This window comes from Amblyraja radiata, chromosome 9, assembly GCF_010909765.2.
Source record: "Amblyraja radiata isolate CabotCenter1 chromosome 9, sAmbRad1.1.pri, whole genome shotgun sequence".
NCBI lineage: Eukaryota > Metazoa > Chordata > Chondrichthyes > Rajiformes > Rajidae > Amblyraja > Amblyraja radiata.
In genome coordinates, this window is record NC_045964.1 from 20,574,594 (window position 1) to 20,599,495 (window position 24,902).

Here is a 24,902-nt window from a genome sequence, read left to right on the forward strand (position 1 = left end):
CACCGGTAGAGGAATCCCTGGAGTGGCATTCACAGAGCGTGAGGGAAGACCGGCAGGCTGGTCCGGGTAAGGATGTGGAGGTGCCGGTTCATTAACCGGGAGGTGTTGCCGGGTGCGTCGATAGATGCGGTTGTCAATACTGACCAGGTACGAGCGTGGCTCTGTGGTTGACCCCAGAATGACTCCGAGGCAGTCGTAACCACGGAGTGACCGTAAGCGGACAGCCTGTCCCTTGTTGATTGGTTGAAGCGGAGATCTGGTCTTATCATAGTAGTTTCTTTGTATGTCGCGGCGGCGTTGGAGCTGGGATTGGATTACCGACTGTGCACAAACTTGTGGTTCTAATAGTTGCTTGGCCATAGGCATGGTGGAGCGGGTTCTCCGTGACATGAGCCGTTTGGCCGAAGATCCCAGGAGAGGGTCGTGGACGATGTTCCGTAGGTTGATTAAGTCGAGATAGACATCAGAGCCGCCCTGTGTGAGCGTTCCATTAGTTTTTTTGCACTTCTTACCGCACGCTCGGCCAGGCCGTTGGACAGCGGGTAATCGGGGCTGCTGGTGGTGTGGTGAAAGTCCCAGCGTTTCGCGAAATCCCTGAATAGCTGATTGGAGAATTGAGTTCCATGTCTGGGAGTAGCTTGAGGGGTGCTCTGTGGACAGAGAAATGGCGAGTGAATTTTTGAATGACCGTGGCTGAGGTCGGGCTACTGAGCAGGTCGATTTCGAACCATACTGAGTAGGAATCGACTAGAACCAGGTATTGTTTGCCGTGCCACTCAAAGATGTCGGCTTCTACTGTGGACCAGGGTAAGTCTGGTGTGGGATGCGGGAGAAGTGGTTGTTTCTGTTGGTGCGGGGTCAGGCTATTTCAAATCGGGCAGGCAGCAACTTTCTCAAGAATGTAGTCAGCCATGTCAGGCCAGAAAAGCATACCTTTTGCATGTTGGAGGGTTATTTCTGCAGCAGGATGGCCCCCATGGACAATATCGAGGTACTTGCTGTGAAGAGATGTCGGGATGACTGCCTTATGTCCTTTCATTATAATGCCATCTTGAATGACCAGTATGTCGCAGTGGGGCTGACAGCTCACTAAAGTTTGGGATTAATTTTCCCAGGTAGTTTACCATGCCTAGACATCGTTGTAGTGGTGTCACATCCGTAGGTGCTGACATTTCGGTGATGGCAATGGTTTTACACGGGTCTGGACTGAGTCCGTTGTTGGTGAACACGTGGCCCACGTAAGTCACTTCGTCGATCCGAAACCTGCACTTGAGAGGATTGAGTTTGATTTACCTCTCTGGCACAATCCAGGACCTGCTTCAGGTTTGAGTCATGTCTTGCGCATTCTATTCTCTACAATAATCAAGGAATATTCTCACCGTGGTCACTCCCTCTTCTCCCCTCTCCCATCACACAAGAGGTACAGAAGTTTGAAAATGCTTACCCCCAAATTCAGAGAGAGATTCTTCCCAGCTGTTATCAGGCAACTGAATCGTCCTCTTTGAACTACCTATAATCGGACTTAACCAGACTTTATCTTGGATTAATTGTTGTACCCTTTATCCTGTATCTGTACACTCTGGACAGTTTGATTGTAATCATGTATTGTCTTTTCTTTGATTGGATAGCACGCAAACAAATGCTTTTCACTGTACCTCAGTAAACGTGACAATAATAAACTAAACTAAACTATACTAAACTAAACTAAATGATTTAATAAAGTCTATGAACTACTGTGGTAAAGTTGTTGACAGATCATTTGTATTCAATGATATAAGATTGCTCAAAAAGCATTGAGCTATCTGCTGACTTGCGGATATTGGAACCGAAGATAGACACAAAATGCTGGTGTAACTCAGCAGGACAGGCAGCATCTCTGGATAGAAGGAATGGGTTGAGACCCTTCTTCAGACTTGGAGCCAACTGATCCTGAATCACTGTGAAATGTTTAATGATTTAACTGTAGAGGAGGTGAAAAGAATATTTGCAACGCAATATGAATTGATATTATGAAAAGGGTATTATTTTGGGAAGGGAAACGTTTTATCCACATTTCATTCATAATTGTTTGATGCTGATTAGTTCTGCTTTGTGAAAATAGAGAAATTGCAACCATGTCCATTGATCAAACAAACAACTGCCCCATTGATCTTCCCTAGGATGGAGCGAACTATCACCTCTTCATTTGGATATTTTAGAAGTCTCACCTTGACGAATGTAAATTTGACGAATCATTGATCCAACAATTTTGTACACTGTGCTCAGTTTTCAAGGGTATAATAATGCCAGGTACAGTAATTAGAATTTAACAAATGTAACTAAGAAGTTCATGATAATTGCTTGCTCAATTAGTTTCAAGGACAAATTAATGTAACTAAACAATTTCTCAGTTCTTGCACCAAATTCCATTTCTCATCTACATTTTTGTAGATGAAGTTGTGTTCAATTTTAATGCTATTTTCTCGCATGGATCTATCAGTATCAATTAACTGGTAGATTTATTCATGTTTCACAAAACTATATGTAGCAAACAATAGCACATTAGATGTAACTTCACTAGTGCATTCATGTATTTGTTGGTGAACACGTGGCCCACATAAGTCACTTTGTCAACCTGAAACCTGCACTTGAGAGGGTTGAGTTTGGGATTTACCTCCCTGGCACGATCCAGACAGTTATTGACTAGTTATTGACTAGATGATCAGTTACCCTCCCTGGGGGTTTAGGCGAATGTTGAGGGGTTAATGCTTGTTGTGGGGACCTATAGAAGGCATGGACGTCATAGGCAGAGTGTGGCCCCGGTCCCAAGGATTTGGTATGGGTATCAGTGTATTTTACAATCTGGCAGACACGTTCAACCTTATCAAGTGTAAGCTCCTCATCCCAGAGTAATTGATTTCTCACCTTATCATTCAGGATGCCACGGATGAGCATGTCGCAGTCTTGGAAATGGCATCTGGACGCAATGCTCTTAAGGGCTCCAATGTAGGATTCAACCGTTTCTCCCTCTTGTTGGCTGCGGGGAAAAAACTTGTGGTGCTCCATGATAACATTGGTGCGAAGTTGGCACAGGTCACGGAACTTTCGGAGGAGGCAGGCCGGGTCTCTGATGGATTCTGCTGGGGTCACAACATGTGTTACCGGATCGGTATGTTCTGGGGCGCAGTGGAAATCCTGTGCCCGCAGGGCAGCCTCTGTGCCTGCTACATTGAGGAGAATTGACACAATAGTGTGGGGTGTAGCTGCAGGGTGGGCAGCATCAATGAAAATTCCGAATTCCACCTTGAACAAGTGCCACCATTCAGCAAGCTCACTGTCGAACACCAAAGGATCTGGTCTGCATAAGGAACTATCCATTATTCGATGTAAAACAATAAACTTAAATAAATTCAGGCAAAATAGTTGGAGATGTGATTCAAGACTCTGACACCATGTTTATCGGTGGCCCATAAGAAAAACACATTCATGGTGAAATCCAACCTCATTCCATTAAGTACACAGGAACATTCCAACAGTTGTGTCTGGTTTTACTGACTAGTGTGCCCGAGCGAGGGAGAGAGAGAGAGAGAGAGAGAGATGCTCCAGGAAAAAAAAAAAATATGTATGCTCTTTACATAACATGCCGATCATTCTATTTGATTTTTAGATGAGATTTGGAGGCCTGTTTCAAGACTACAGCTGTCCCATATAATTTTGAAGAGAATATATATATTTTTGTGCATGCTATTTTTAATAGACATTAGCCCATTGAAATGCTCTTGAAGAGTAGACTGTGATAGAAAAATATCTCCTCTACTTAATATTTATATATTCTGCACACTTATGATGGAACTATCAGAACTTCCATGTTTTTGATCCTATCTTGGGAAGATTAACTTTACTGGCATTTCAGGATACTCTCTTCAAAGGAGAATAATGCAGGGTGCATGCTATGAGTTTGCACAAGTGATCAACATTGCTTAACACTGCAGTGACACAAAGATCACAGTAGATAAAAAACTATAGAGGAGTCCCAGAATTACTTGACCCTACAAGCTTCAATGGCAACAGCTTTCAAATTGTTTATGCTGCATACGTTGAACCACAAAGGCTGACTAAAGCTAGTGAGAAATACCAACTTAAAACATTCTTTTTAACTCCCTCTGTGAGTCACTTGCCTACTATCATCCTGCCAACATCACAAAATCTATTTGAGCTATTGATATTACATGGGGAACATTTGCCACCTTGACTTGTTTTTTCAAATGAAGTTAGATCCAAGTTGAGGCCCTCCTTGCTTTTGATGGGGAGAATGTAAAGTGTGCTGATGGAAGAATGAAAATATTTAATAACATTTACAATAAAGAGACAGAGATGCTGCCTGTCCTATTACTCCAGCATTTTGATTCTTCGTTATGAATATTGAGTTCTGTAACTTCAAATAACCCTTGCTTTCCCTCTCCCCATCACTCCCCCACTGTGGTTTACTAATTAGTTTCACTGCCCTCCTGATTAATTTTACTGTTTGAGTGCCTCGTTGTCATATTCCCCTCAGCCAACAATGAACCATTCTACATTTCCTTGATCATCGTCTGCTTTGATCTGTCGTTTTTACACTTTACCCTACGATATATCTAGTTTCTCTCTCCCCTGACTCTCACTCTGAAGAAGGGTCTTGACCCGAAACGTCACCCATTCCTTCTCTCCAGAGATGCTGCCTTTCCCGCTTTTCAGCAGTTTTTGTCTATCTTTTTTGTTGCTCATTCACATTTATTACCCATTCCTAACTGGGCTTAAAACAGAGAATAATGCAGCACAGATACAAACCCTTCAGTTTACAATGCCAATTTAAACTAATCCCATGTGCCTACACATCCCTCTATTCTCTTCCTGTTAATGTGCATATCTAAATCTATGTAACTAAAAGTCTCATCTTGACCACTTCCTGTCTGTGCTGTATATTGATTTTAGAAAAAATGCTACCATATATTGCTATGATTTTTTGCCATCTTACTGAGGCAGCCCTGAGGATTTTTCCGATCGATGAAAAATAAAAAAGTTGTGATTCTTGAGATCATCTGATTGGTCCTCTCGCCTGTCAATCACCACAATGAATGTAACGCCCCTTCTGGGGGGGGGGGGGGCAGGACTATAAAACCCCGGATGCCTGGACGTGTCAGTCACTCTGGAAGATCATGAGGGAGAGGCCACAACTGTGATTCTAAGCTGTGAATCAACTGAACTGTGAGTCTGCAATGTACTTGCAGTCAATTATTTGTTAGCCCTTAATGACAATGCAATTTGGTGGCCTGCACTCTGCTTGAAATGCTATGAAATTGAATTTGGTGGCCTGCACTCTGCTTGAAATGCTATGAAATTGAATTTGGTGGCCTGCACGCTGCTTGAAATGCAATGAAACTGAATTAGGTGGCCTGCACTCTGCTTGAAATGCTATGAAACTGAATTTGGTGGCCTGCAGTCTGCTTGAAATGCTAGGAAACTGAATTTGGTGGCCTGCTCTCGCTTGAAATGCTATGAAACTGAATTTGGTGAGCTGCCCTCTGCTTGAAATGCTATGAAATGGAATTTGGTGGCCTGCACTCTGCTTGAAATGCTATTTCAAGGAATAGCCGTGAGTGAACTGCCAGCCCACCAGCCCTGAGTGACTGATCTGCCAGCCCACCAGCCCTGAGTGACTGATCTGCCAGCCCACCAGCCCTGAGTGACTAATCTGCCAGCCCACCAGCCCTGAATGACTAGTCCATTCAGCCCACAATATCCATACTAGCAATCTGGAAACCAGTCCTTTCGGTCCACAACACCGACACTAGTGCTACTGAAAGCACCCCAGTTGCGTTGGGGGACCAGCCCTCCCGTGTGCACATGGGACCCAATGGGTCCCACTTATTTTAGTACATTAAATGTTGATATCATATATCTGCTTCCACCACTTCCTCTGGCAACATGTTCTGGACCTACCACTCTCTATGTAAAAAAATAACCTGCCTCACAATTCTCCTTTAAACTTTCCCCCTCTCACCTTAAATCTGTGCCCTCACTTGCCTGATATTTCCACCATGGGGAACCTACGTCTACCTATGTCAATTAAACCTATTTTACACCGTCTCCAAAGCCTCAATATCATTTCTCTAAGGCAGCAATCAGAAGTGCCCCGAATGCATCAAATGGTGCCCAACCAAAGTTCTATACAACACAATTTCACAACTTTTACACTCAATCGATGAAGTCAAGCATGCTGCATGCTTTTTTTAACACCCTATCTACTTGTGTTGCCATTTTCATGGACTTGCTTAGGGATCCATCTTGAAGCTGTGGTAAGCCCACATATCATGCTGGTGAATCTGCATTGCATCCAGATCCAGTACCAATATATCCTCTACAAAGCACAATAAGGTTATTTTAAGAAGTGTGGTGTGGCAGCGCCTAACGGCAGTGGCTCGACTGCACTCTATCTTTTTTTATAATTTTTGTCTCGTTAAGTATATGTTTGATTATAGTTTTATTATTTTTTTAGCTGTGTATATGTGGGGGGTGAGTGGGGGAAACTGTTAATCTCTTCCCCGTTCGGGGACCTGACTTTTTCCGTCGGGCCTCCGGTGTCGTTGGGCCTAACATCGTGGAGCCGGCAGCAGCCTCCGGCCGGAACCAACCTGAGGGCTCCAGTCGCGGAGCCTGCAGACCTGCCATCGCAGAGCTGGTCGACTTCGGAGCGGGAAGAGCTGTGGTGGTGCGTGGCTGCAACCCGACTTCGGAGCTTCAGAGGCTCTGGCCGCAGGCCCTGTGGACGGTAACATCGGGAGCTTGCAGGTCCCTGGTGGGAGACCGCTTTTCGGAGCTCCTGCAACGGCAACTTCTCCCGCCGGAATCGCGGGGTGAAATGACTTGGAGCGGGGCCTAACATCGTCCGGCGCAACTTAACGGCCGCGGGACTTACCATCGCCCGCCGGGGGCTTTAACATCGAGAGCCCCAGTTCGTCTCGAAGCTGCAGTTGGACTGCTGGACCGCGGGGGAAGAACAAGGGAAGAGGTAAGACTTTTGCCTTCCATCACAGTGAGGAGGTGTTGGAGATTCACTGTGATGGATGTACATGTAAAGTGTGTTAAGTGTGGGTCTTGGGTTTTTTTTGTAATTGTTCAAACCAATTTCGTTCAAACCAAGCTGTTTGAATGACAATAAAAGGCATTGTATTTTATTCTATTCTATTTTGATAATGGTCATTCAGCCAATTTTTGCCTCTCTAAACCCTTACCTCAATGCAATGGACACATTACAATATGATGTTAAAATGGGAGAACTCTTTCTTCTGGGAAGATTGTACCATTTGGAAAACTGGAGCAACTCAATGGGTCAGGCAGGATCTCTGGAGTATACAAATTGGTAGCTTTTGGGTCAGGACTCTTTTTAACTCTGAAATAACTGAGTTACTCCAGTACATAGCATCTTCTATTGTACACCAGCATCTGCAGTTCCTTGTGTCTCCATTTGGAAGAACGTAGCGAATCTTAGAGACATAGACATAGACATGACATGGAGTCATGCGAAATGTGTAGGAAGGAACTGCAGATGCTGGTTTAAACCGCAGATAGACACGGAATGCTGGAGTAACTCAGCGGGACAGGCAGTATCTCTGGAGAGAAAGAATGGGTGACGTTTCGGGTCTCAACCTGAAACGTCACCCAAATCAAGAGAGTTTATTGTCATGTGTCCCAGATAGGACAATGACATTCTTGCTTGCTGCAGCACAACAGAATATTGTAGGCATGAATACAGATCAGATCAGTGTGTCCATATACCATAGAATATATATATACACACATAAATAAACAGATAAAGCGCAATAGGCTGTTATAATTCAGAGTTTGTTTGAAGTTGTGTTTAATACTCTGGTGGCTGTGGGGAAGTTGCTGTTCCTGAACCTGGATGTTGCAGATTTCAGGCTCCTGTACCTTCTACCTGTTGGCAGCGGAGAGATGAGTGTGTCGCCAGGATGGTGTGGGTCGTTGATGATGCTGGCAACCTTTTTGAGGCAGCGACTGCGATAGATCCCCTCGATGGTAGGTAGGTCAGAGCCAATGATGGACTGGGCAGTGTTTACAACTTTTTGCAGCCTTTTCAGCTCCTGGACGCTCAGGTTGCCGTACCATGCCACGATGCAACCGGTCAGCATGCTCTCTACTGTGCACCGAGAGGGGGAGAGGGGGAGAGGGGGAGAGGATGGAAGGGGGAGAGGATGGAAGGGGGGAAGGAAAGGTGTGTGTGTCTCCCTGTGTGCGTGTCTGTGTCTCCATGTGTGTGTCTTCCTTTGTCTATGTGTCTCCCTGTGTGTGTGCATGTCTGTGTGTATCTCCCTGTGTGTGTGTGTCTCCCTGTGTGTGTGTGTCTCCCTGTGTGTGTGTGTGTCTCCCTGTGTGTGTGTCTCCCTGTGTGTGTGTCTCCCTGTGTGTGTGTGTCTCCCTGTGTGTGTGTGTGTCTCCCTGTGTGTGTGTCTCCCTGTGTGTGTGTCTCCCTGTGTGTGTGTCTCCCTGTGTGTGTGTGTCTCCCTGTGTGTGTCTTCCTTTGTGTATGTGTCTCCCTGTGTGTGTGTGTGTGTGTGTGTCTCCCTGTGTGTGTGTCTCCCTGTGTGTGTGTCTTCCTTTGTGTATGTGTCTCCCTGTGTGTATGTCTCCCTGTGTGTGTGTGTGTCTCCCTGTGTGTGTGTGTGTGTCTCCCTGTGTGTGTGTCTCCTTGTGTGTGTGTGTCTCCTTGTGTATGTGTCTCCCTGTGTGTGTGTGCGTGTGTGTGTGTCCCCCTGTGTGTGTGTCCCCGTGTGTGTGTGTGTGTGTATCCCTGTGTGTGTGTGTCCCTGTGTGTCTCCCCGTGTGTGTGTGTGTCTCCCCGTGTGTGTGTGTGTCTCCCTGTGTGTGTGTGTGTGTCTCCCTGTGTGTGTGTGTGTCTCCCTGTGTGTGTGTGTGTGTTTGTGTGTGTGTGTCTGTCTCCCTGTGTGTGTGTGTGTGTGTGTCTGTCTCCCTGTGTGTGTGTGTGTGTGTCTTCCTTTGTGTATGTGTCTCCCTGTGCGTCTGTTGTCACATCCTGGCCTTAGACAGGGCTGCCAACTCTCACGCTTAGAGCGTGAGAGTCACGCATTTCAGCCAATTCTCATACTGATGACAGAATTCTCACGCTGTCTTCAGTCCCTGCACAGTTTGTCTTTTTGCGCCATATCACAACGATCTGTGCGGTCTGTGGAAGCGCGTCAGTTGGCGGCTGTGAGTGACGTCGCATCTCTTCTCTTCTCTTCTTTCTTGGTTGGATGTGCAGCGGCCGACAACATGAAGCAGCCGGAGATAAAACTAACCAGGTGAATCGGTTGTAAAACATGGGGAGGACCACAATGAGGCCAAACATCTAGGACAGGGTTCGGCAACCTACGGCACATGGGCCGTAACCCAAAAAACCTGAACACCCTCCTCCCTTCCTTCCCCCCCCCCCCCCCCCCCCCCCCCCCCGGTCGCAACGCTCGCTCACAATTTCTCACTCTCAACTCTCACCCAATGTTGGCAGCCCTGTATATGTTGTTAAATGTTCTTCCTAATATTCTTACACTCTTGTTGTGATTGTGCCTGTGATTTTTACTGAACTGTCTGCAACAAAAAAAGGAATTTGACTGTAGCTAAGTTCATGAGACAATAAGGAACCATGGAACACACCTGGCGTGCACTTGCCACTGTTGTCAATGTCACGTCTGCGCCTGCGTCAGGGCCGGCGGGCCGTGCCGGAGGACGGTTGAGTGCGCATGCGCGAGGAGGCCGCGGGTTGAGCCAGGCCCCGGCTCCGTGGTCGCGGCGGCTGCTCTGCCCGCGTCGGCATGAGTTGCGCGGCTGTCGCCACCCTGACGGAGGAGATCCGTCTGAAGCGAGGCGTTGCAGGTACTCGGAAGTGTTGGAGGGGAGGGGAGGGGAGATCCCCTGCCGGGCAGCCTGGGCACCCAGCGTGGAGGTGAATGTGTATGTCCTCTTGGCAGTGGGCAGACGGAGAGGCACATAACGGGAATCCATGGTGCCGCGGGGAAGGCCACCGTGTGAGCAGAGCGATTGGAAGTCAGTGGACAGATGGGTGGGATGTCTGTGGACAGATGGGTGGGATGTCTGTGGACAGTTGGGTGGGATGTCTGTGGACAGATGGGTGGGATGCCTGTGGACAGATGGGTGGGATGTCTGTGGACAGTTGGGTGGGATGTCTGTGGACAGTTGGGTGGGATGTCTGGACAGTTGGGTGGAATGCCTGTGGACAGATGGGTGGGATGTCTGTGGACAGATGGGTGGGATGTCTGTGGACAGATGGGTGGGATGTCTGTGGACAGTTGGGTGGGATGTCTGGACAGTTGGGTGGGATGTCTGTGGACAGTTGGGTGGGATGCCTGTGGACAGTTGGGTGGGATGTCTGGACAGTTGGGTGGAATGCCTGTGGACAGATGGGTGGGATGTCTGTGGACAGATGGGTGGGATGTCTGTGGACAGATGGGTGGGATGTCTGTGGACAGATGGGTGGGATGTCTGGACAGATGGGTGGGATGTCTGTGGACAGATGGGTGGGATGTCTGTGGACAGATGGGTGGGATGTCTGGACAGTTGGGTGGGATGCCTGTGGACAGATGGGTGGGATGTCTGTGGACAGATGGGTGGGATGTCTGTGGACAGATGGGTGGGATGTCTGTGGACAGATGGGTGGGATATCTGTGGACAGATGGGTGGGATGTCTGGACAGTTGGGTGGGATGTCTGTGGACAGTTGGGTGGGATTCCTGTGGACAGATGGGTGGGATGTCTGTGGACAGATGGGTGGGATGTCTGTGGACAGATGGGTGGGATGCCTGTGGACAGTTGGGTGGGATGTCTGTGGACAGATGGGTGGGATGTCTGTGGACAGATGGGTGGGATGTCTGTGGACAGTTGGGTGGGATGTCTGTGGACAGTTGGATGGGATGTCTGTGGACAGTTGGGTGGGATGTCCGTGGACAGTTGGGTGGGATGCCTGTGGACAGTTGGGTGGGATGTCTGTGGACAGTTGGGTGGGATGTCTGTGGACAGTTGGGTGGGATGTCTGGACAGTTGGGTGGGATGTCTGTGGACAGTTGGATGGGATGTCTGTGGACAGTTGGGTGGGATGTCCGTGGACAGTTGGGTGGGATGTCCGTGGACAGTTGGGTGGGATGTCCGTGGACAGTTGGGTGGGATGCCTGTGGACAGTTGGGTGGGATGTCTGGACGGGGCCTGGGCATGTGAACAAGGGCACCCTGAGCTCGAATTTAGTTTATTGTCTCTTGTACAGTGAAAAGTTTTTGTTGCATGCTAACCAACCAGTGGACTGGTTTACATATTCTGTTGTGCTACTGTAAGTAAGAATTTCATTGTTTTATCTGGGACATGACAATAAAACACTTGACTCATGAAGGTGATGATTACAATCGAGTCATCCACAGTGGACAGATGCATGTTAAGGGGAATATCATTTAGTGCATGATAATAAAGGCAATAAGGTCCAAGCAAAGATAGTCCGAGGATCTCCAATGAGGCAGATAGTGTTCGTTACATGGTTAAGCAGCCTGATAACAGTTGGGATGAAACTGTCCCTGAATGTGGAGGTGTGTGTTTTCACACTTCCATACCTTTTTGCCCGATGGGAGTGGGGAGAAGAGGGAGGAAGAGGGTGCAACTCGTCCTTGATTATGCTGGAGGCATCGTGAGGTGTAAATGGAGTCAATGGAAGGGAGGTTTGTTTGTGTGATGGTCTGGGATGTGTCCACAATTCTCTGCAATTTCTTGGATGGAGCTGCTTTCAAACCATGCTGTGATGCATCTCGAAAAAATGTAAAAGATGGTAGAGTCAGGGTGGGGCAAAGAAAGAACAAGGTCATTGCAGTTCAGGATGCTCTTTCTCATCTCTGATGCAGAACCTACCTGAGGGGAAGACTGAAGAAGGGTCCCACCCTGAAATGTCACCTATTTATATTCTCCAGCGATGCTACCTGACATGCTGAGTTACTCCAGCACTTTGTCCTTTTGGGAAAGCATCAGAATTGGTTTTAGAATATTTGCAAATGTTTCTGTTATGTCAAATGTAAGAGCGCCTCTCCCCTTTCTGGATCTCTTCATCTCCATCTTTGGTGACAACTTTCCGGTGACATTTATTATAAACCTATTGACTCCCATCCTGTCGCTTATAAGGATGTTTCTGCTGCGTTTCAGTTGATGGAATTAGATATTCCACTCCAAGACCTCTACTGCAGTTGATGGACCCCTTGCCTGTATTTCCGTCAGGCTCCCTGCCTTCCCCAAGATGGAACAGAGGTGAAGCATCACCAATGATCAACCAAATTTCTGTTAAAACTAGTGGTGCCATTACATTGGTGTCAGGTTTGACATAAGGCACTATCAATGGGTTTATCCATTTATATAATTACACGGAGACAAAACTAGAGGAGTAGGTTTTCTTTCCAAAGCGCTTTGCTACCAATGAAGTACTGAAGTGTCGTCATTGTTATAGGGCAGAATATCTGTTGGTTAATTGCTGGTGATTGTCCAGTGGCAATTGGAGTTTTTATGATGTATTCAGACCATGAGCTAGCACATTGTGGTATCACGATGCAGCAAAGATGGATGTTTGCCTCCATGATTAATAGCTGGTGACCGTGAATCCATTGGAGAAATTAGGATAACGATAACTCTCCTTTATTTCAAATATTAAATCTTGTGTTGACTTGATGTAACTGGATATAATTATTTTGCTGGAGCAATACATGCCACAGTTGCTTCACATATCTCTGAGTCTGAACACAAGAATATATGTGTGATGAGAAGTAAACCACTTGGTCTTTCGGGCTTTGGCTGCTGTTCATGAGGATCCCAGTACTCCCAATAACCTTTAATTCTCTTAATATCCATAAATCTATTGTTCTCTGTACAGCACACATACAATGATTGAGCCTACAGCCTTGTGGGTTGAAAACTCCAAAAGGTTTATCAAACTGAATAAAGATATTTTTCCTTCCCTCAGTCTTAAACGACCTATTGTTTATTCCCAAAAAAGCACGAAGTGCTGGTACAACTCAGTGGGTCAGGCAGACCTGACTACTCAGTGGGTCAGTCAGCATCTCTGGAGAACGTGGATAGATGATATTCCAGGCACCAAACAACACCTCTGTTGTTCCAGGCACCAAACAACACCTAACCATGTTCTCCAGAGATGCTACGTACCCACTGAGTTACTCAAGCACTTTGTGTCTTGTTTTTGTTGTTAACCAGCATCTGCAGTTCCTTGTGTCTCTATTGTTTATTCTGATGATAACTCCCCAGTTTAGTATATCTTAATTTCTCTCCTTCGATGGCAAGTATGAACTGTATTTGGTTAGGAGACCTAAAGTTTACATGCTACTCCAAGGTGTATCCTACTAATGCCTTCTAAAATTACAATAAGATGTCTTTATTCCTGAATTCTAACACAATTGTAATAAAGACTAATGTACCATGTCCCTCTCAATCACTTGCAGCACCTGTATTTTGGCTTTGGGTGACTTGTATGCAACCACACCTGGGTTCCTTTGAACATCACTACAAAATCTCTTTACATTTACCAAAACTGCACTTTTGTGTTATGTGCAACAAAGTGGTAACTTTTCATTTTTCCACGCTATTCCAACAATTATGTTCTCGTCTACTCCCTCGGTTTATCCACATTCCCTTGAAATCTTCTTATATTCTTCTGTGTACATCCAATCCTACCTGGAATTTACAGCAGCAAATTTAGCATACAACACTCAGTCGCTTAAGCCAATGTCATAATATCGATTGTGCAAAACTGGGGATCAAGCGTTGATTCCTTCTGATGCTCCACGAGCCACAACCTTCCCACTTGAGAATTATTTATTTAATCCTACTCTTTGTTTTCTCTAGGAAAACCAATTTTCAATATATTACCTCCAATTCTGCTCTAACATTGTGCATCAGCCTCATCATAAATCACCTGAAAATCCTAATGTATCACATTTGTTTCCTCCTTATTTATTCCATCAGTCAAATCCGCAAAGGACACGAGTTGATTAATCAAAACATTATTTTCCTTTCAGAAATGCTCTACTCAATTCCATTATTCTTCATAAGAAATATCTTTTATTAAGGATTCCAACATTTTCCTTAAATTGATGCTTGCCAAAAAGATAGTTCTGTTTTTTCTGTGCCTCCATTGTTTAAATTATGCAATAATAATTGGTATATTGCATTATTCCAGAGAGAGAAGACAGCTATAGAGCTTTGGAAGATGACCAGAGCATTCACTATTTCAAAAGGCACTTTTCTCAAAGCTCTGCAATGTATGAGTCCTTTCTATCTGTCAGCCCTCAAATTCGCCAACGTCATCAGTACCATTATTTCCTTTTTCCTCATTCTCGTAAGGCCCTTTGTTCTCTAATGTATTGGGCAGGTTTTTCAGTTTTCTTTGAAGGTGGACACAAAGAAGAAGTTCCTGTTATAAATTCCACCCCCTCCCTTTTTGTAAGGGGCCCAATTAGTCATTTCATTTTGTTTGTAACGATAAACGGTCTTACCAATGAGTTTTTAACTTTTCTTGCCGATCTAATCTCGTATTCCATCTTAAAGTAGTTAGTTACTGTTTTTTCCAAAAATGCTTCCAATCTTCAAGTGCACTGCTGATGTTGATAATGTTATGAGCATCTTCCTTGCATTTAACACAATTTTTAACTTCTCTTCAGTCATAAATACATTTCTTCTATTCTGTTGAGTTTGTGGTGCCTCAAAGGATTAAAAAAAAAGAACTTGCGCAGTTTAAAAAAAAATTCTAACCATTGTGTGTCCAACATATCTTTCAATGTATTCTTCCTGTCAACCACAGCTAAACCTCCTCTCACGCTTTATTTATTTCCTTTATATAGATTCGTTTTTTTTACTTCTGCATTGAGCTATACAATTGCAACTCAATGGTAGATTCTATCATATTTATATTCACTTTTTTTCCAAAGATTCATTGGCAAAATAATTATCTATTAACTTTCCCATTATACCAAACGTTCCAAAATAGCCTCTTGCTTAGTTTGTTGCTCGGTATTGATCTAGAAAAGCACCTCATCTACATCCCATGAATTTGTCCTCCACCTTACTACAGTAAATTTGATTAATACAGTTGATAAGTGGGTTAAAGTCTGGCATGATTACTGTATTGCCTCATTGCACTCATCTCTGATTTCCTGTTTCATGACACACCCATATAGTGGTCGAAAGATAAATTGCCAATGTTGCTTGGTTCAATCCAAGTTGATGTTAATTGCACGGTAATGTTCTGTCAAGCCAACTTCATTTTGCACCACTGTGCATCTCCCCTATTGATACCATCCCCTTTTTGAGACTCATTTTGCTTATCCTTCTGAAATGTTAAATACCTTGAATATTTAGTTTTTACAATTTGGTCACCGTAAAGCCATGTTTCCAGCGCAGCAATGAGATTATACATGTTTCCTTCTCATTATCATTGAGTTATGTACTGTATTCCCTAACCATGAGTCTTGTAAACCATAGGTACAATCCTACCCATAACCCTACTTCGGCACCAAACAACTATGGGCATTGTTTAATGGTTGCACTACGTATTTTGGCTTGCATGAGCCAAACTTTGGTCTGGGTTACCTAGTATAATTAATTGTTTTTGTATTGTTTATTGTATATTGTCTTAATTTGCCTGTAAGAGCTGCAGCAATTAAGAATTTTATTGTTCTGTTTCTGATGCTTGTGATTAAACTGTCTTGAAATGTTGAGTAACTAGCAGGGATTTTTCCATGCACAGTTATAAGGAACAGTTAAAAGATATTCTCAGTCAGTGTACAGTACCTGGAAAGGTATCAATAGACATTGATCTTGAGGCTGGAAATGAAATGGGAAAGGGTGTTAAATAAAAGTCAGAATTCTAAATTTGGGGCAATACTTATTTAATGCCCCTTACTGCACCTGTACTCAGAGAGTAGTTTTTTTCTAACTTGATTAAGATGGATGTGGTGGAAATGCTCTGATTAATGAACCTTCAGCTCATTCAGTCTGCATAAGCTAATTTTTTTTAATTTTATTGGCACAGCGATAATGAAATGTTTTGCTCTTATTCAATTTGGACATTCCATTGAAAGATTATTCTTATATTCCCTGTTTTTTTCAGTAAGAAGACAAGCTTGTTTATATACACTTATCTTTTATGATTATATTTCTACATTTCCCAATTCACTGTTAATTCTACACTACATGTAGTCTGCCTTAGATACTATTGTTCACTCACACTTCTTTGATACCACTGTAACTGATCCTACTCAATTCATAAACTGCATCAGCATTGCAATTAGTCCATCTGGCTAATTATTTGAGCTGAAATTGATTTTTATTTCCTTATTTACTTTCATTTTCCACCAAGCTTGCTTACTCTCAATTTTGCATTTTCTAATCAAACCTTTTCCTTGTTGATCTTTGTTTGTAATGGATGTGAATGAAAATGCACCCTGTAAAGATTCTTGTGGTGGATTCTACAGTAAAAACATTGATGTTTCAGTGGGGATCTTTTAGTTTTTAATGATCAGAAGGTCATTCAGTGAGATAGGTGGTGTGGGGGGGGAGGGTGTGTGTGTGGGGGGGGGCTCCACTCAGGATGCGGCCTGACCCACCGGCCGCGGCACCACACAGCGGCTTTCCCGACTCCACACAGCGGCTTTCCCAACGCCACACAGCGGCTTTCCCGACTCCACACAGCGGCTTTCCCAACTCCACTCTTGCGGACTCAATCAGCATTTGTGGACTCAGCCCCGCTTCCAGGGCTTTATTCTCCAGTGGGTGCCGGAAGGGACGTTACCTTCATGGTGACTGACATGCGAGAAGACCAATCTGCTAATCTCACGCTTTTTTAAACCTTCATAACTTTTGTAATCTTCCACCGATCGGAACAAAACCTGGTGCGCTTGGAGGAGAGGAGAACAGTGGCGAAAAAATCCTAGCGATAAAGGGTACAGTTTTTGCATAATTTTTTTTTTTAAATGCAAGCTGGAAGTGGTCAAGATGAGAGTTTTAGTAATAGTATAGATGACTGGTCATGTCTGTGGTATCAGGCCTGGCTCCAAGGCAAAGCAAGAAAAGGAAAGACAAACAGAGCCAAAGTGATAGGAGCCCTATTAGTTAGAGGGACAGACAGGAGATTCTACAGCAGTAATACAGGATGGTGTGTTGCCTCTCTGGAACCAGGATTCAGGATATCTCAGAGCAGCTCCTAAACATTTTCAAGGGGGAAGGCACACAGCCAGAAGATGTGCACATTGGTACAAATGATATGGTTAGGAAAAGGGAAAGGAAAAGGCTAAGTCTGAAAAATGGTCCCGACCAGAAACATCACCTGTCCATATTCTCCAGAGATGCGGCCTGACCCGCTGAGTTACTTCGGCAGTCTTTTTTAGCCCAACATCTGTGGTAGGTAAGCTACTGGAGAGGTTCTGAGCTTTAGGGAGAGGTTGAACTTTATTCCTTGGATCGCAGGAGGCTGAGGGATGATCTTGGAGAGGTGTATAAAATCATGAGAGGAATAGATGGGGCGAGTGGATTAGCTTAGATGGGGCGAGTGGATTAGCTTAGATGGGGCATCTTGGTTCTCATGGTCAATTTGGGCTGAAAGACCTGTTTCCATGGCGTGTGACTAATGGGTGAGGTTTGTTGCAGAACTGCTTCAAGGTTAACTGAATTAAACTTTTAGATTGTTCGTTGCATATTACTGCTCCAATTTTCTGACAGCAAAGTAGAGATGAGTATTGTGCACTTTCTTGATGTTGGAAAAGCACCAGCCACTCCAAGCTGAATTGCACCCAGAAGGGTCTTGTCCAGTTTCCCAATGCATAAGACTTCTGGCAGAAATGCAACAAACACAAAATGACTTCATATGTAATTTGCATGTATACAGTTGATAAAGCTGCCATCTAAGTATATTTTAACAATCTTTCTTGCCACCCCTTTTCTTCTGCATCTCGGACCCTCTCATCTGTCCTCATCAACTGCCACAAAATCCACAATAACTTGCATTTGAACATTTTAACTGTGAGAATAGATTATGTAGATGGATTATTCTTTATAATGGACAAAGCTGAAGGGAGATTTAAGTGCGGTAGATACAATTATGAGGGGATTTAATAAATAGGAGAGACCAATTTTTAGATAAGTGCTTTGTTCTTGCTACATAACCATATAACCATATAACAATTACAGCACGGAAACAGGCCATCTCGACCCTTCTAGTCCGTGCCGAACACATAATCTCCCCTAGTCCCATATACCTGCGCTCAGACCATAACCCTCCATTCCTTTCCCATCCATATAACTGTCCAATTTATTTTTAAATGATAAAAACGAACCTGCCTCCACCACCTTCACTGGAAGCTCATTCCACACAGCTATCACTCTCTGAGTAAAGAAGTTCCCCCTCATGTTACCCCTAAACTTCAGTCCCTTCTGCCTCAAAAATAGACAATTCATAGTGAACTGAGGACTTCTTCCTTCAACTTTCAAAATTAGTACACTGATTGCTATTTGCAGCATTTTCAGGAAAGAAAAGGAAGATATGGGACACAAATTGAGATAAAGTACTAAGAGAGATTCTGCCTGACACGATGAGTTACTTCAGCACAATAAACACCACTGAATCTTCAAATAGATAATTGATGTGGCCTTTCAAAAACTGATCTGACAATCCTATTGTCCAATGTTATTTGTGCATTGTTCCTGCTTATTGCACCTACCACTGTTTGTTGCTTAGGCCTTTGACTCTATTGTCTGCAAACAATAACCTCTAATAAGGATTGAGGAGCACTTCAACAACAACAACTCCGACCCCCCGACGCATGTGGCAAGGCATCCAGGCCATCACGGACTATAGACCCACCAACACCACCCCCGCATCCAGCAACGCCTCCTTCCTTGAGGAGCTTAACCACTTCTATGGCTGCTTTGACAGGGACAATCTAGAGATGGCCATCAAGGCTGTGCTCCCTGCCGATCACCAGCCCCTCACACTCACCCCCTACGACGTGTACGTGGCACTGAGTAGGATTAATGCAGGTAAGGCTGCTGGCTCTGACGACATCCCCGGGCGCGTCCTCAGGGCCTGTGCTGCGCAGCTGACAGATGTCTGGACTGACATCTTCAACCTGTCACTTGCCCAAGCAGTTGTCCCCACGTGCCTTAAAACCACCTCCATCGTGCCGGTGCCAAAACACTCCACTGCGGCAAGCCTCAACGACTTCCGCCCAGTTGCACTTAGTCCCATCATCACCAAGTGCTTCGAGAGGCTGGTCCTGGCACACCTCAAAGGCTGCCTACCCCCCACATTGGATCCCTATCAGTTTGCCTACCGCAAGAACAGGAGTACGGAGGATGCCATCTCAACGACACTTCACTCCGCCCTCTCCCACCTCGACAACAGAGACACTTACGTAAGAATGCTGTTCATCGATTACAGCTCAGCATTCAACACCATTATACCCTCTAAACTGATCACCAAACTCGGTGACCTGTGCATCGACCCCTCCCTCTGCAACTGGATACTGGACTTTCTAACCAACAGACCCCAATCTGTTAGGTTAGACAAGCACACCTCTTCAACCCTCACCCTGAACACCGGCGTTCCACAGGGCTGTGTGCTGAGCCCCCTCCTCTACTCCCTCTTCACCTACGACTGCACACTTGTACATGGTACTAACACCATCATCAAGTATGCAGATGATACAACGGTGATTGGCCTCATCAGCAACAACGATGAGTCGGCCTATAGGGAGGAGGTCCAGCTCCTAGCAGCATGGTGCGCTGACAACAATCTGGCCCTTAACTCCAAGAAGACCAAGGAGCTCATTGTAGACTTCAGAAAGTCTAGGGGCGGCACGCACACCTCCATCCACATTAACGGGACGGAGGTGGAACGTGTTTCCAGCTTCAGGTTCCTGGGGGTCAACATCTCCGATGACCTCTCCTGGACCCACAATACCTCAACTCTGGTCAAGAAGGCTCACCAGCGTCTCTTCTTCCTGAGGAGACTAAAGAAGGTCCATCTGTCTCCTCAGATTCTGGTGAACCTCTACCGCTGCACCATCGAGAGCATCCTTACCAACTGTATCACAGTATGGTATGGCAACTGCTCTGTCTCCGAACGGAAAGCACTGCAGAGGGTGGTGAGAATTGCCCAACGCATCACCGGTTCCTCACTCCCCTCCATTGAGTCTGTCCAAAGCAAGCGTTGTCTGCGAAGGGCGCTCAGCATCGTCAAGGACTGCTCTCACCCCAACCACAGACTGTTTACCCTCCTACCACCAATTATAAAAGATGAGATAGCCGAACATTTGGATAGCAATAACAGGATCGGTGCGAGTCAGCATGGATTTACGAAGGGGAAATCATGCTTGACTAATCTTCTGGAATATTTTGAAGATGTAACTAGGAAAATGGACATGGGAGAGCCAGTGAATGTAGTGTACATGGACTTTCAGAAAGCATATGATAATGTCCCACATAGGAGATTAGTGGGCAAAATTAGGGCACATGGTATTGGGGGTATAGTGCTGACATGGATAGAGAAGTGGTTGGCAGACAGGAAACAAAGAGTAGGGATTAACTGGTCCCTTTCAGAATGGCAGGCAGTGACTAGTGGGGTACCGCAAGGCTCGGTGCTGGGACCGCAGCTATTTACAATATACATCAAGGGATTCAAAGTAACATTAGCAAATTTGCAGATGACACAAAGCTGGGTGGCAGTGTGAACTGTGAGGAGGATGCTATGAGAATGCAGGTGACTTGGACAGGTTGGGGGAGTGGGCAGATGCATGGCAGATGACGTTTAATGCAGATAAATGTGAGGTTATCCACTTTGGTTATCCACTGTGAGGTTATCCACTTTGGTAGCAAAAACAGGAAGGCAGATTACTATCTAAATTGCGTCAAGTTGGGAAAAGGGGAAGTACAACGGGATCTGGGGGTCCTTGTACATCAGTCTATGAAAGTAAGCATGGAGGTGCAGCAGGCAGTGAAGAAAGTGAATGGCATGTTGGCCTTTATAACAAGAAGAATCGAATATAGGAGCAAATAGGTCCTTCTGCAGTTGTACAGAGCCCTAGTGAGACCACACCTGGAGTATTGTGTGCAATTTTGGTCTCCTAATTTGAGGAAGGACATTCTTGCTATTTAGGGAATGCAGCGTAGGTTTTACAAGGTTAATTCCCGGGATGGCGGGACTGTCATATGCTGAGAGAATGGAGCAGCTGGGCTTGTACACTCTAGAGTTTAGAAGGATGATAGGGATTCTCATTGAAACATAAGATTGTTAAGGGTTTGGACACGCTAGAGGCAGGAAACATGTTCCCGATGTTGGGGGTGTCTAGAACCAGGGGCCACAGTTTAAGAATAAGGAGTAAGCCATTTAGAACGGAGACGAGGAAACACTTTTTCTCACAGAGAGTGGTCTTTGGAATTCTCTGCCTCCGAGGGTGGTGGAGGCAGGTTCTCTGGATACTTTCAAGAGAGAGCTAGATAGGGCTCTTGAAGATAGTAGAGTCAGGGAATATGGGGAGAAGGCAGGAACGGGGTACTGATTGGGGATGATCAGCCATGATCACATTGAATGGTGGTGCTGGCCCGAAGGGCCGAATGGCCTACTCCTGCACCTATTGTCTATAAATAAAACCTCCGGAATGGATGATATTTATTACGTGGTTGGTTGGAGTCAGTATCAGCACAATTACTTTATTAAACTGAATCTTCAGATGTCCTGGTTCAAGCTAAAACCAAATAATAACCTCTTCACACATTCCCCTGCAAGTATCTCTGTCACTCCTTTAAAATATGCCCCTTCTTGGAACAAGCTCTTAAACATCGCATCTGAATCAATTTCCATCTGATTACACTCCTTGAGGATGTTCATCTACGTGTTCAATTAATAAAACAACGAGATTGGGGGCATTTCTATTCAACCTGTCAAAGGAATTTGGGGGATTTAGAAATAGTCACTGAGGTAAACAAACATAATAGTTGAGTGGCAAATGGCAAAAGTGCTACGTTCCCAATATTTAACTGAAGGAAATAATGGGCTATCGGGGCTGTATGTTGTGACAGACAGCCTGACACCTTGCATGTCATTTTAATATTACACTTATCCCAACCCCCTGGATATCCCGGATTAATAAATTAAAGTTTTGTCAACTAATTACAAATCAGGCTAATTACAAATCAATATCATTAGCCAACTCCGAAACATGAAGCGCTGAACATTGGGATCCAGACATCACGGACAACTGGCCTCAATTCCCCGCTCACATCTGGCAACGGTCTCTGTCTGAACCAGGGGGCCACGGAGCGTTTTTGAAATTGGGGGAGGGGGCTGAGCGATCACTGATCACTGGCCTTGGGGAGGGAGTGGAGCAAACGAGTGGGGGGAGGGGTGTGTGTGTCCGTCCCCGTCCCCCCCCCCCCTCCCCACAGTAGGGACGTTTTGAAATTTGATGTATTAAATCATGTTTTAGTGCATTGTAGAAGTATGATTTCAATATTTTTTTGTTTGAAGTATTTTTAAGAGGTAACTTTTTAAGGGGTAACTTTTTCCACACAAAGGGTTGTGGGTATATGGAACAAGCTGCCAGAGGAGGTCGTTGAGGCAGGAATTTTCCTAACATTTAAGAAACAGTTAGACTGATACATGGATAGGACAGGTTTGAGGGATATGGACCAAAAACAGGTAGTATAGCTGGGACATGTTGGCGGGTGTATGCAAGTTGCGCTAAAGGGCCTGTTTTCACGCTGTATCACTATGACTACATCATATCTCCACCATGCATGAATGCTTGAAAATCAAGTGGTCGAGTTTTATTGCCATATACTCAAGCATAGAAACATAGAAATTAGGTGCAGGAATAGGTCATTCGGCCCTTCGAGCCAGCAGTGCCATTCAATATGATCATGGCTGTTCATCTAAAATCAGTACATCTTTCCTGTTTTTTCCCCATATCCCTTAATTCGCTAGCCTCAAGAGCTAAATGTAACTCTCTCTTGAAAATATCCAGTGAATTGACCTCCACTGCCTTCTGTGGCAGAGGATTCCACAGATTCACAACTCTGGGTGAAGAAAGTTTGTCCTCATCTTAGTCCTAACTGGCCTACCCTTTATCCTTAAACTGTGACCCCTGGTTCTGAACACTCCCAACATCGGGAACATTTTACGTGCAGTTACAGTAAGTAAAAATCTAGCAGGCAAGCAGATTTCTTTCCCCAAACCACACCCATTTGAAGGCCACTATCTTCCACCGTTTCTACCCAGTGCTTGGTACCTACTTCCAGCAGCCACAGGTTGTCCTCCAGGATGCATCGAGCCGCAGCCTGATCCATGCTGGTCACCAGGGCGAATTCGGCACAGAGACTCTCACGGCAGTGGCGCAACGCTTCCGACACCTCTGATGGCCCGGGACTCTTGCACTGAGGCTGCTCCATGGCGGGAACTGCAGCGAGGGACTCACCAGCCCAGCAAACACTCGCCAGCCCGGCAAACACTTGCCAGCCCCGGCTCCCTGTCTGCATCTGCTCCCGCCGCTTCTTCTGTTTCCATCCCTCCCTCAGCCCCGGCTCTCCAACACCCGTGGCCCATGCAGTTGACATGAATTTTGAAATTCTTGTTGATCACAGAATTTCTCACGACAGAGCGCAAGAAATTTGTGATCAGCATGCGAGCGTGAGAATTTGGCGAAATGCGTGAGTCTCACGCTCAATGCGTGAGAGTTGGCAGCCCTGCTAATGTGGTATGGTCTGGTTACCTAGTATAGTGGATAATTTATTGTATTTTTGATTATTATATATTTATTTGATGTTGTTGTGTAAATGCTACAGCAAGTAAGAATTTCATTGTTCCTGGTATATTCGACAATTAAACACACTTGACACAAAATTAAACATCCCAGAATTATTATCAAAAGAAAAAAAATCTGAAAGAGACCTTTTAGTGCAGATGTCTAAGTTTGAGTTTCCAAAGAAAATGCAAGAAAAAGAACTGGATAATTGAAGATGGAATTTTGGTGGTTAGATTGAAAGATGCTAAAATCACATCTGGCAATGGTGGAGCATTTAACATTAGGGCCATGCAGGCTACATTTAAATAACTTAGAAATCTTATGGGCCCATACTTGACGCTTGTTCGAATTCAAATTTGTCACAAGGATGTTTTAATAAGTACTCAAAATTCAGCCTAATCACACATTATATATGTCCTGTTTCATGTTGCTCTTAAAAGCTGCTGCTAGTTGGCACTTTTATTGAAGAATACAGCAGATTATAAAGGTTTGTTTTATTTGAGAACATTTTTGATGTGTCAATCAATTTTGATACAGGAGTTTTAGTACTGTAACATTTTATTTACACCTTTCCTTATTTGTAGGGTTGGGGTTCAATATTATTGGAGGAACTGATTACCAGCCCAATTGTAAGGACAGCGCAATCTATGTGAGCAAAATAAAAGTTGATGGACCAGCAGCTCTTGATGGACGATTAAAGGAGCAAGACCAAATCTTAGCAGTAAGACATCTAAGTTGTTTAATTTGAATACTGAGTATGGAATTAACCTTGGACATGCCAGATTCTCCAGCATTAGCATGTAGTCAAATCCTCTTCCCTGGAGCTATTCTGGCAAATCTCTCCGGTATCTTCCCATGTTTCTTAATGTATTGTAACCAGAGCACATTGCAATACTTTTGTCATGGTTTGGCATTCTCAATGCCTCTATTTCCAAAGCCCAAGATTCCACAAGCTTTGCTAATACTTTTAAAATATGTCCAGCCAACTTCAAATGTTTATCCATTTGAGGCACTGGGTCCTTTTGTC

The 24,902-nt window shown here is 44.8% G+C and overlaps 1 protein-coding gene across 1 annotated transcript in view; it reads left to right on the forward strand.

The window, feature by feature from the left end:
* Positions 1-289: 289 nt before the first annotated feature.
* The window catches only part of LOC116976847 (synaptojanin-2-binding protein-like), a 37,286-nt gene continuing 12,673 nt past the window's right edge, over positions 290-24,902 (forward strand). Inside the window, exons 1-4 of the mRNA XM_033026829.1 lie at positions 290-296; positions 9,769-9,771; positions 9,803-9,906; positions 24,460-24,596. Coding sequence (XP_032882720.1) covers positions 9,846-9,906; positions 24,460-24,596 — 198 coding nt within the window. The 5' untranslated portion in view covers positions 290-296; positions 9,769-9,771; positions 9,803-9,845. The remainder of the gene's footprint in view (positions 297-9,768; positions 9,772-9,802; positions 9,907-24,459; positions 24,597-24,902) is intronic.